The 12,177-nt window shown below is 39.1% G+C and overlaps 1 protein-coding gene across 2 annotated transcripts; it reads left to right on the top strand.

Moving 5' to 3' along the window:
* Positions 1–288: 288 nt before the first annotated feature.
* On the top strand, positions 289–9,896 carry G6PC2 (glucose-6-phosphatase catalytic subunit 2). Of its 2 annotated transcripts, XM_015066917.3 has the most exons (5): positions 289–528; positions 1,082–1,191; positions 3,082–3,193; positions 5,452–5,567; positions 6,354–9,896. In XM_015066917.3, the coding sequence occupies exons 1-5, from the start codon at positions 311–313 to the stop codon at positions 6,863–6,865; spliced, it is 1,068 nt and encodes a 355-aa protein (XP_014922403.1). In that variant the 5' UTR covers positions 289–310; the 3' UTR covers positions 6,866–9,896. The 2 variants fall into 2 exon arrangements, with proteins under 2 accessions (XP_014922403.1, XP_053071208.1); XM_053215233.1 differs by lacking the exon at positions 5,452–5,567 and having other exon boundaries at positions 6,354–6,522.
* Positions 9,897–12,177: the final 2,281 nt, after the last annotated feature.

The raw sequence follows: 12,177 nt of genomic DNA on the forward strand, positions 1-12,177 counted from the left end.
AAAATTTCAAGCAAACATGATCCAACTGTGTACACAAAAGGGAGATTGCATAAGAAATTCATTGTGTCTCCACCCAAATTTCCCCTCGACTTGCCACAGATCAGCATGTACTTCACCTCTTTGGCACCAATTAAGATCATCAACACATGAGCTTTTCAGCAGAGGAGGACTGATGTACCCTCTCACAGATGGCCAGCATCACATGTTACAGTAATGGCCAGATACGCCACATGGGTAGTGTATAAAAACGGTGGGACTCAGAGCACTTCAGCTCCGATTGCTCTATGTTTAGACTTGCCTCTCTTTCAAGATGGATTTCCTTCATAGGAATGGAGTGCTCGTTATTCAGCATTTGCAGAAGGACTACCGAGCTTACTACAATTTTCTAAATTTTATGTCCAATGTTGGTGATCCCCGGAATATCTTTTCTATTTATTTTCCACTTTGGTTTCAACTTAATCAGACAGTTGGAACCAAGATGATATGGGTAGCAGTCATTGGGGATTGGTTCAATCTTATTTTTAAATGGTAAGCCTTCTGTTTTCTTTCATTTTTTGTAAATCTTATTCTTAAATTTGTAGCTTTGGCTTAAAGATCACATTTCAGATGTGTGTAGTTTCTACTTAGAAAATCTTTCAAACATGCCAATTGACTTGAAACACCTATTCATAAATAGAACTTACGAAAAGCATAGAAACGTATACTTGATCTGACTTATAAGTAAATTCCAAACCCTGTAACACATATGTTGTGATTAAACAAGAGGTTAGTTAAATGAGCAGCACCATAATGAACAGATTGATAATTCCAGGGACCACCCAGTCTAAGAATCCAAAGCACCCACAGAAGTTTCCTTACAAGGAAAAAAGTCCCCGTTTTTACTGGAAACTAGGATACCAAAGCTCCAAATGACTGTCATCCTCTGTAATAAGAGACAGACCAGAACCCAGTCTCTTAATCATGAACTTTCCCCATCAACCCTCTGCTTGAGTCATTTTTATAGGAGAGAATAACTAATCTCCGGTTAAGCAATAGTTGTGTGTTTAAATATGTATGCATATTTTTATTTCTTTAAATACAGGATATTGTTCGGTCATCGGCCTTACTGGTGGGTCCAAGAAACTCAGATTTATCCAAATCATTCAAGTTCATGCCTCGAACAGTTCCCCACTACATGTGAAACAGGTCCAGGTAAGCAATTATAGCAGCCTCAAGTTACTAAAGATATTCCAACAGAGAGTCATTATGTATGATTATTATCTAATAACTATATGATATTATATAGGGTATTAAAGAAAATGTCATGAGTAAGGATACTAAAAGTTCATAAGCATAACAATTGCTAATGAAAAGGAAAGCTTTGTGAACAATCATTTTGTTATTTGTAAAAGGGTAAGTTGGGAGACTACTTTCTAAATGATCTTATATTTGGCATTTATTTCTGGGAAGAATGTAATGGTTTTATTCTAAAAAAAACAAAAAAGTTAGCTAGAAGAAATTACCAAAGAACTATATTAAAATTCTAGAAATGTTGACTTGTCTGTTGCTGAGCAACTTTCAAAGTTATTATGGATCTTTTGAGAATCTCATGAATGAGGTAAGGACTTCCTGGTTTTACTACTGCCAGTAGAGATTATTTCTAATCATAGACTTTTTTCTTTCAAATTTCTTTTTTTCTCTTGTATATATAGAATATAAATAGACTTCTTGGGCCACTTCCTTTTATAAGTAAGATTCTGTATGAGTGTAAAATATTTACTATGAAAATTGAGTTTAAGTTTTGAAAAGGTTTTTAAAATATATATTAAGGTAAAATTACATGTTGTGTTAATTTATAAGAATGTGTGACATACCTTACCACAGTTTGTTACATAGCATAAAATTCTTTCCATTTGACATCCTGAAACTCATGCTGAATATAGTCAATGTGTAAGTTCCTAATGAGTTCTCTGAATATCTTCTTTCTTGCTCCCATAAAAGTACACATCCATCTGTTATATTATTTATCACACTGTACTGTAATTAATTTGGCTCCTCCAATAGGCTATGCATTCCGTCAGGACAGAAATGATGTATATTTTTTCTTTGTGAAACCAACATTGGATGGACGGATGGATGGATGGACAGACGGACGGATGGATGGATAACCTTTGAGACAATTGAAATGCTACTTTGGTTTATCCCAGAATTTCCCAGTGTGTGTTCTATCTCATAAAACATTTTCTGGAAAAGAAAAGGAATAGTGCATTCTATATTCACTCCCTAAAGATTTACAGCTCATGTAAGAGTGTAAAAGGCTCTGAAAAATCCGGTATAAGATGTAGCTTTGAAAGAAGTAGATCTATAAGAAATAGATTGTCTTTTTTAATGTAGTGGTTTTCAAAGAGGTGTGTTTAATCTGAATAAATCTCCACTTGGTAAAAACTCATGGTGAACATCAAAGTAAAGTGATCTTTTAAAAAAATCAAGCAGCATGGGAAAGACATTCTGGGAGCAAAAAGGCTGCCAGGCTTCATGTGTCAAGACTGATGCCCTTTACGGCTTCCCTGGTCCATTTCATGACAAAGACACCTTTTGCAGTGGCCAGACACAAGATAGGCACTGAGGTATCTGCTAGTTTATAGCAGTTAATTGTAAGTCAGTTGGTAAACCAGAACATAGTAATGATACCCTTCAGATGTTTTGACTTTTCAGCCCAAGGAAAATAAATGGATTCCAGATCCAACACAAGTACTTTAATTTTCTCAACAATTAAAAACAACTAGCCATGAAAAATAAGCAGGGATGTGGCAGATTTGGGTGTAACAGCTCAAGTTCTTAATTAGCCTTGAACATTTTGATTTCTAGAATTTGATGAACTTGAAAAATCTGAAAAAAAATTCTTGAAATAGTGTTTTGAGGCTCAATTTGACTCAACTTCTTTTATTTCTACCTATCCTAAACATTACATATAGCCTGTGGGTTTTTTTTTTTCCTGAGTTGTTTGTAACTTTCATGGCTAATATGCTATTCTGTGGTCTACTTCTAATACTGATACGCTATTAACCACCTTTCAAATGGATCAGCACTTTGTTGTTGCAGGAAGTCCATCTGGCCATGCAATGGGCTCATCATGTGTCTGGTATGTCATGGTAACAGCTGCCCTGAGCCACACTGTCAGTCGGATGGATAAGTCGTCTACCACTCTGCACAGGTCAGCTTTGCTCCAGTGTCTGTACCACTGGAATGTGAATACAGAAATTCTTGAATACAGAAAGACTTTTTAAAACATTTCCTTTGGCATATTTTTAGTTGTTGAAATGTGCTTATCCTATTTTATCATAGCCAAAATAGCAAAATGAATAGAAAGTTAATATTTTGCTTTAAGGTAATCTACTCTTTGGCTCAGAGCTATTGCCACATTGGTTGGAAATGTTTAATTGACTAATGGCTTGCTGGAAGTGCCTTTGGGTTTCCATAATACATTATCACTTTAGTAGCTTGTAAATAAGCCATCTAAAATTATATAAGGAAGTATTTTTGCATGCACATTCCCTTGCTTTAAGATTAACAAGAAGTTTTGAGAATCATCATTCCCTTTGAATGTATCAGTTCAGAAAAATTACGTTTTCTTCTTTGAATAGCCAACATTTTTGACATCAATAACATATTCTAGCTTAAAATACTATTCAACCTTTTTAATTAAAAACATTCTAAAGGCAAACTTAAATTTGAATGTTAGTAGATTTAATGTTAATAGAATCATAATGTTTAGAAAGGCCTACAACTTTACGATTATTCATAATTCTAATAGGAATTGGGATGTTTCCTTCTCTTCTCTCTTGAAATACTTTTAACTATCATTAAAACAATCCTGGGCATCACTTGAATCATAAATTATTAGGCTACTGAGATAAGATTTTTCAGTTAATTGCTTAGGAATACTATAACATATACCATCATGTTAAAGTTCTTCTAAAATAAAAAATTTCCAGGGTGCCTGGGTGGCTCAGTCGGTTGAACATCTGACTCTTGATTTCAGCTCAGGTCATGAACTCATGGCTTCATGAGTTCGAGCCCACATCGGGCTCTGTGCTGACAGTGTGGAGCCTGCTTGGGATTCTCTCTCTCTCTCTCTCTCTCTCTCTCTCTCTCTCTCACTCTCTCTCTCTCTCTGCCTCTCCTCCACTCATGCTGTCTCTGTTTCTCTTAAATTAAATAATTTAAAAATTAAAAAAATAAAATTAAAAAATTCCAAGATCTATTGCACATTCCACTTTTAAAGTAGTATTGGACAATAAAAGAAACAAACCACCAAAGAGATTTGGGTATTTTCAAAGTTTATTTTAGTGAGACTGCAACTTGTACGCCTTAAGGTGTTTATTATCCAACCGCAAACAACAACAGTAAAGCATTGTAATGAAAAGAAATTAACATTTTCTATCCATGGACAAGTTTTCAAAATAGGAATCTTAACAAGCCTCACCTTTTCTCTGTAGTTCATTTCTTCCTCAAATTTCCAAACCTTAAAAAACCTTTCTTTCAAAAAAAATTCTATGATTCCCTTTAGATTTTTATAACTGTAACATTTCCTTTGTCCATCGATATTTATTGAGTGCTTACTCTTTATCTTAATATTACCAAATTCCTGTTTATTCTTCTTCCCTATGCATAACTCCTGCTTACCTCCTCTTGGAAAGTCTCATTTCTTTCTATTTAGTTTTTTCCATAACCAGTCTGGTCCTATTATCAGGAGCAAACATTTGGGAGTAAAACCCCAAGGATTCCTATAACTGAATATTGCTAATTCTTTATTAAAATGATGAGCTTGGACTTCAATATTTTTGTAAGCTTTATTGCACATTGCTACTTCTAAGCTAAAGTATATAATGTTTAGGTCAATTCCCTTGTCTCTTATTTTCTATATGTGAAAAAACAAGGAATCAGGACTCTTGAGAGTCTGTGAAATTGAACCAAATGAAAATTTGCCCCTGATGAAATGCTTGTATGATTTTCATCAGAGTGGCAGTGGACTCTCCAGTGAATTTTCTCCAGAGAAAAAAATGTTGAGAGGATAAAGATGAAGCACATACCACAGAGAGTAAAAATGCATAGGATCCTTTCTAGGTCTTCCTGGATATTAATAATTCCCCCCAAACTTGAATTTACCATACTCCTTTAAAATAATTATCAGGTATCAAATTATCTTCCTTTTATAGCATTTATTAAAATCTCAGGATATCGCACTGGTCAAGTTTAATGCATTGCTAAATTGTAGGAACCTCTGTTAAAACTTTTCAAATCTTACGAAGCACATGGAAACATTTTGGGGAGAGAAAAGTCTCTAGAATCATAATGTTATATCACAGTTAGAAGAGTCCTCTGAGAAAGATCATCTGGTGTCACCCCCTTAATTTTATGAGTGATACAATTTCTCTACTTTTTACGCTTATATCTATTCTTCCATCGTAGACTGACCTGGTCATTTCTTTGGAGTCTTTTTTGGTTGATTCAAATCAGTGTCTGCATCTCCAGAGTATTCATAGCAACACATTTTCCTCATCAAGCTATTCTTGGAGTAATTGGTGGTAAATATGATCACTTACCTTTAGTTGTATCCTTGGAAAGCTTTAGTGTCATTTGTTTTATGTTGTTAGATTCTCCCTGGTAGGTAGTATCCCAGTCTCAGGTAATTCTGTCAAGCCACTGATACTAAATGCTACCCTGGGAGCGTTAGCAGTTCAACACACCTCTCAAATCCTCCATGTACACAATGGCACAGTCTCATTCGATGGCATTAGCACATAACCCGCAGGGAGATGGGGCTTCTCTGAAGTGTGGCCAGGGCCACGTCTGACTCCCAAGCCTTCACCTCAGACAGCCTGCTCATGTCTTGGTTCGGGGGACTTCATAATGGCCCTCCAGCCTGCACACTATGCCACTGTCTTTGATACACCTGAAGTGATTATTACATGACCATGGACTTCATTTAGCAGCTGCTTTGTATTCCTGAAGTGGCACTCCCCATGACTGAGTTTCCCCCACGTACCTTTTAAAGGCTCTGTAGTTAATTGGCTATGGCAATTGAAATATTAATTGCAAGTACCCAAATCAGTGCTCTGCCTATGTAGTATTTGTCTCCCAGTGCCACAGATTCCTGAGTGATCCACCTGGGCTAACAGGGATGGTTGAAAAGACCATGTGGGCAAGTGTGTGTTTTTATTTAAGAAAGGGGCTTTGGAAAATGGATAGAACCTAGACGTCTAAAGACTTTTATCATGAAGACAGTGGTAAATTCTTTAATGCAGAGAAGGATGATTCCTGAGGGGCTTGAGGGCTCATGGTCATCTTCAGTGTCTTTTTCTGATCCTCAGGCATGCTTGTGGCAGAGGCTTTTGAGCACACTCCAGGCATCCAAACAGCCAGTCTGAGCACATACCTGAAGACCAACCTCTTCCTCTTTCTGTTTGCACTGGGCTTTTACCTGCTTCTCAGACTGCTTGACATTGACCTGCTGTGGTCTGTGCCCATAGCCAAGAAGTGGTGTGCCAACCCGGACTGGATCCACATTGACACCACACCTTTTGCCGGACTCATGAGAAACCTTGGGGTGCTCTTTGGCTTGGGCTTTGCAATCAACTCAGAGATGTTCCTTAGGAGCTGCCGAGGGGAAAATGGCTACAAGCTGAGCTTTCGGCTGCTTTGTGCTGTGGTCTCGTTGATCACACTGCAGCTCTACCATTTCATCAAGATCCCCACTCATGCAGAGCATTTATTTTATGTGCTGTCTTTCTGTAAAAGTGCATCCATCCCACTGACTGTGGTTGCTCTGATTCCCTACTGTATTCATATGTTAATGAAACCAAGTGAAAAGAAGATTAATTAGAGTTGTACAGGGAGTTAGTGCTCTGTGGCCCCAGCCTGACACTCCTGTTCCATCCTCCAGCAGAACCACGGGAAGGGGGAGACTGGAGGCTTCCAAGCAGAGGTCACAAAATGGCAGCCACTGGCCCCATCCCACTATACCTATGTTTAGTTTGGCCTTCACAGTGGTCTCCCTCCACCCCAATTTAAATTAGTTGCCAACATTTGAAAACCAGAATATTTGGCATAAAAGTCTGAACTGTGTTTTCTTGAAAAATCTGACAATATGGCACCTCAGGACCTGCATTCCCTCCTGGAAACAATCTACTGTTATTGACTGTCCCTAGTAAGAAGCAGTATTCTCTATTTTCTCACAGTCTTTAGCACCCCAACAGGAGCCTCAGTATCAGTTGTCATTACTATAAGAAGGTCAGGGTGCTTATGGTTCCTGTGGGCATTTTAGTGGGAGCCCCCCTCAAATCCAATCCCTTCGGTTTTCAGATAAGGAGAGGGAAATTCATTCAGGAGAAAAAACTTGCTGTTGTCACACCACTGTCAGAACAGGAATTAGAACCCAAGTCTTCTGACATATATTTCCATTACACTGTTTTGTTTCTTCATTTTTAAGAAGTAAAAATCTGTAAGAGTGAATGCTTCTGTGATGATTGCCATGTAAATCAGCTGTTTTTCCAGAAATGTCATTAAAATGCCACAACCTGTTTGACTCACACCATGCAGGGTGTTGATGGGGCCAGCGATGGCTCTAGATGTGGCTACATATCCAGGGGAAAGGGGTCAGGTTACTGTATAGACTTGAACCTCTGCTTAACTCCTGGTCTCTTTTTGCAGTAGTGCTTTCCAGTGTCAATAAATGCTGCTGAAGATGCTCTGCTCAGAACATTATTTACCAGTCTTTCAAAACCAAGAAAATCAAGTCCTTTCCTCAAGGTCATGTTCCAACCCAAGAAAACTATTAATTGCATCTATCTATTCGGGTTAATCTCTATGTATACTGAGCTGTGATGAAAAATCTATAGCTTTACTTTAGAGAATTATTATTGAAAGAATATTAATATTATACTGAGAATTTCTCAACAAGAGTTTTTCCCCCCCTTTTTCCTTTCATTGTGTCTAGTAATTCGGGACTTTAAATTGATAAGTATGTCATTCCAATCAGGTACATTTTGAGTCAGACTTTGCTACACATCTTAGTTGCCTGTGGTCCACTACAGTGTTTTATGTAACTCTACTCAAAAATATAAATATGTGAATTATTTCAGATGATATAATAAACCATCCATAAGTATTTATGAAAACTTAACAGTTCAAGTAAGTACTAGTTGGCAAAACATTAGTTGAGGGTAACAAAAACTCGAAAAATCAAAGATTTTCCTCAAAAGGAAATTATTGTTTCCTCTTGTAGATGTATTTATAGAGTATATGCTGTTGCTTTTACAAAACACACATAAAAGTTTTGGGTTTTTTTAATGTTTATTTATTTTTGAGAGAGAGACAGACAGAGAGTCAGCAGGGAAGAGACAGAGAGAGAGGGAGACACAAATCTGAAGCAGGCTCTGGGCTCTGAGCTGTCAGCACAGAGCCCGACACTGGGCTTGAACTCACGAACCATGAGCTCATGACCTGAGCTGAAGTCAGATGCTTAAGTGACTGAGCCACCCAGGTGCCTCACAGCTTTGTTTTTAAAGGTAATTGAACTTGGTTTCAGTGGTCAGGTGATTCCTAAGCAAGAAGCTGAGGGATGAAGAAAGATCATCTTAAGAATGAAATTTGTCTCGTGTTGAAGGGACATTCGGGGTGAAAGAGAAAAGAATGGTTCTTAAGGTAATGACTTCTGGTTGTTGGTTCAAGCCCCTCTGCCCCAGTGTTGCCCTTAGAAGTTCATTTCAGCCCTTTGACCCTTTTCAATACGTGTGTCTCATCCAGTACTCTCCTGCACTTGCCAAAGAGCTCACTGCTCTCAGGACCCCTTTGTCAAAGTTTCATTTGAGATTAATAATGTTAGGTTGGAGGAATCTTCCATCCCAACACAGTCTCAGACTGCTTCTCACCAAGCCTGGGGAAAACTGGGGCATTAACAGCCAGGGGCTGCTGCTCCAATGCTCACTCCACCATACATCCCTCCTCGGTTCCCAGAGAGAAGCACTCCCCAGGCACCCATAGTGAGCGCCCTCTGTTGGGTGACACTTGACCCTCAGAAGGGGAATAGGATGAGGTGTGGGTTCATTTACTATAATTAATCGCCAACAAGTCCACCCTATCTGCCATCAGGCTGAAAGTCCCCATGTGATGAGATTTCCCTTTTTACTCTAGTTGAAGTCTCCTGGAGGGATCCATATGGTGGCAAATTGCTTCTGCAATGGAAACTGCTTAGGCAGCAAGAGGAACAGCTTCTCACAGCCTTGGAGAAAATGCCTCCCTTTAATAATGATGGAAAAGACTCTTCTGCTTCCAATTTATTTGCTAAACGTAAGTGGAATTGAGCTCATTTGACTCACTGTTACTATATCCATATATTCAAAATGTCTACACATCTACATATTCAGGAGAAAAATGTCAATATTATGAGCTCTCAGGATGAGAAAATCAAGACAAGCGACTTGAGAGACTGCCCAATCAAACACACATTTGAAAAGAGAAGCCAAGTAATTTATTATTGCCGAAACTAGCTTTCAAGATGAGTGTTGAATCCCTTTTCTCTGACAACCTATTGATTGGACATCTGCATTAGGTTAAATTGGACCTTCTCTAGATCTATTTGAGTATAACAGAAGAGAGAGTTTTAAAAATGCATTATAAGATGCCCTTGAAAGTTATATCTGTAAATAAATGCTTTATATTTATTCACAATCTGTAAATAAATTCAAGATCAAATTGGTACATACAGATACAAAAAACCTTGGTATAAGAAAAAGTCAAAGACTTGGTTTTAAAATGTGACTCTTAAGTATTGTAAAACCATACATTCTAGCACTCTTCAACTGAACTTTTTACAATAACGGAAAGCCACTAGCCACGTGTGGCTCTTGGGCTTTTGAAATGCAGCTAATGTGACCCAGGAACTGCATTTCAAAATTGTATTTACTTTTATTTTTGTTTTTTTTTTAACATGTTTTGAGAGACAAAGAGACAGAGCGGGAGCTGGGAGAAGCAGAGAGAGGAGACACAGAATCTGAAGCAGGCTCCAGGCTCTGAGCTCTCAGCACAGAGCCTGACACGGGGCTCAAGCCCACAGACCTCGAGATCATGACCTGAGCCAAAGTCAGCCACTTAACCGATTGAGCCACCCAGGCGCCCCTGTATTTACTTTTAATTAACTTAAACTTAAATAGTCATGTGTGTGTCTAGTGGCTACTGAATTGGACAGCACAGATCAAGTCCTATAGTGCTTTTCCTTAAAAAAAAAAAAAAAAGGTATTTTTTATATTGTCACCTGCACTACAGTCCTGTGTGAGACAACATGAATGGTATCTGCTTTATTTTACATGAAGAAAGTGAAGCATCAGTGATTTGCTTACATAACATACACAAGGTATGTTTACCCTAGCCCAGAGATCTCTGATTTCATTTGAGATTATGGATGTTAATAACATGCATGTTAATTTCCAGATGAAAATAATCATAGTTACTGTTAACAAGGTATAAGGCATGTATAGTGACAGGGAAATTCTAATTCTGAAACTTCCACATTAAAAAAAATTAACTTGTGTGGTAACTGGCACTAAACATTTCTGGGGCTGGGAGAACTCGAGTGACTATAAAAAGTTAACAGTAGGCTCTGCTGCATGTCCCAGCGAGACCGTCTACAGACCTAAGATTCCCTCTCTGTGCAGCATCCTTCTCTCTCACTCTGTCCTGCAAGCTCTAGTCACCCTGGTCTCCCTAGACTCTTAGCTCTCAGTTGCTTCAAATCAGGAGGTCTAGTTCCCTCTTGCTACACAGTGTCCTGGAACCCTCTAAGGGCCACTAGGCTGGACAGAGTTTTATCCAATATTCACGACCTCATCCTGAAGTTTGGATGACTCTCTGACCAAGTTTTCCTGCTTGTCTGGGTCTACCACACCTGTATGTTGGACACCAGTACTTCTGTGTATATTCAGAAACTGTTCAAAAACGGATCCCTAGTGTCCAATTGCACCTGTGGATTTTGCCCTCATTGAATGACTGTTGTGGCCACTTTGGAAATTGCAAATCGCTTTCTGAATGAATACGTGGACCTCAGTGTTGCCAAGAAACTAAGGCGACATTTTGGGGCTCCTGGGTGGCTCAGTTAAGTGTCCGACTTCGGCTCAGGTCACAATCTCACAGCTTGTGAGTTCGAGCCCTGCATCGGGCTCTGGGCTGACAGCTCGCACCCTGGAGCCTGCTTCAGATTCTGTGTCTCCCTCTCTCTCTCTGCCCCTCCCCACTCACACTGTCTCTCTCTCTCAAAAAATAAACATTAAAAAATTAAAAAAAAAAACACTAAGGTGGCCTTTAAAAATTTTCCTCCCCCACCCCTTACCTTTAATGCTTTATGATGGTGATTTCACACTGAAGGTCATATGGTGGTGCCACTTGTTAACTTAAAAAAAAAAAAGACCTATTTTTTTTTCTTAAAAAGAATTATTAGCCGCAGGAGAGGTCTATAAGAAGCAACAATCCTGGAAACTTCTGCCAAATGACAGCAACTTATGGGAAAATTCTAGGAATTAGAAGTGCTTCTCTTTTGCTCTGCAAAGGACAAGTGCAGTCCGCGTCAGAATTGAGGCTGGTTTAGTGTGGCGTACTAATTACGGTCTTTGCTCGTCTTTGATGGAGATCACAGTAATGACGCGGGAGGAATCCCAGTGCATTTCTTTTGGCAGCACCAAAGTGATTGCTCTCAAGGAGGGAGAGAATTCAAAGACTGAGGTTATGAAGGTTAGAGTAAAGCCGAGTAATTATTTTCTGTTTTGAATTTTTAAATTTCTTAGAACCATTTCTTTTCTTCTAACGTTCTGCCGTGCGATACTGAAAAGAATCCGTCTTCAGTTCAAAAACTGTGATATCTCCCGAAGAACACTGTGTCTGAAGGAACTGCCAGGACCCGGGTGGTAATGACTGAAGGGCGGCAGCCGTGGTCCCGCCGGTGGGGTTTAGGGCACAAAGCAGGGCCCGCAAAAAGGAGCATTCGCTCTGGCAGCACCCCGGCCCATTGCCAGTTCTGGCTCAGAGCAGAAAGCACTTCCATGGGACAATCTGCATACCCTGCGGGAGCGGCAGGCCATATGTGTGCCTGGAAAAGAAAGCCAGAACTAATTAAGATGAAGTGCTTCTTTCCTCCTCTAGCTGTCA

Source organism: Acinonyx jubatus, chromosome C1 (genome assembly GCF_027475565.1).
Source record: "Acinonyx jubatus isolate Ajub_Pintada_27869175 chromosome C1, VMU_Ajub_asm_v1.0, whole genome shotgun sequence".
In the NCBI taxonomy this organism is placed as follows: Eukaryota; Metazoa; Chordata; class Mammalia; order Carnivora; family Felidae; genus Acinonyx; species Acinonyx jubatus.

Excerpts from the sequence above, each read along its gene's own strand:
- G6PC2 (XM_015066917.3), top strand. The coding sequence starts at position 311 with ATGGATTTCCTTCATAGGAATGGAGTGCTCGTTATTCAGCATTTGCAG. Across the intron at positions 3,194-5,451 it reads TCGTCTACCACTCTGCACAG|ACTGACCTGGTCATTTCTTT; the intron begins GTCAGCTTTGCT and ends CTTCCATCGTAG. Across the intron at positions 5,568-6,353 it reads TATTCTTGGAGTAATTGGTG|GCATGCTTGTGGCAGAGGCT; the intron begins GTAAATATGATC and ends TCTGATCCTCAG.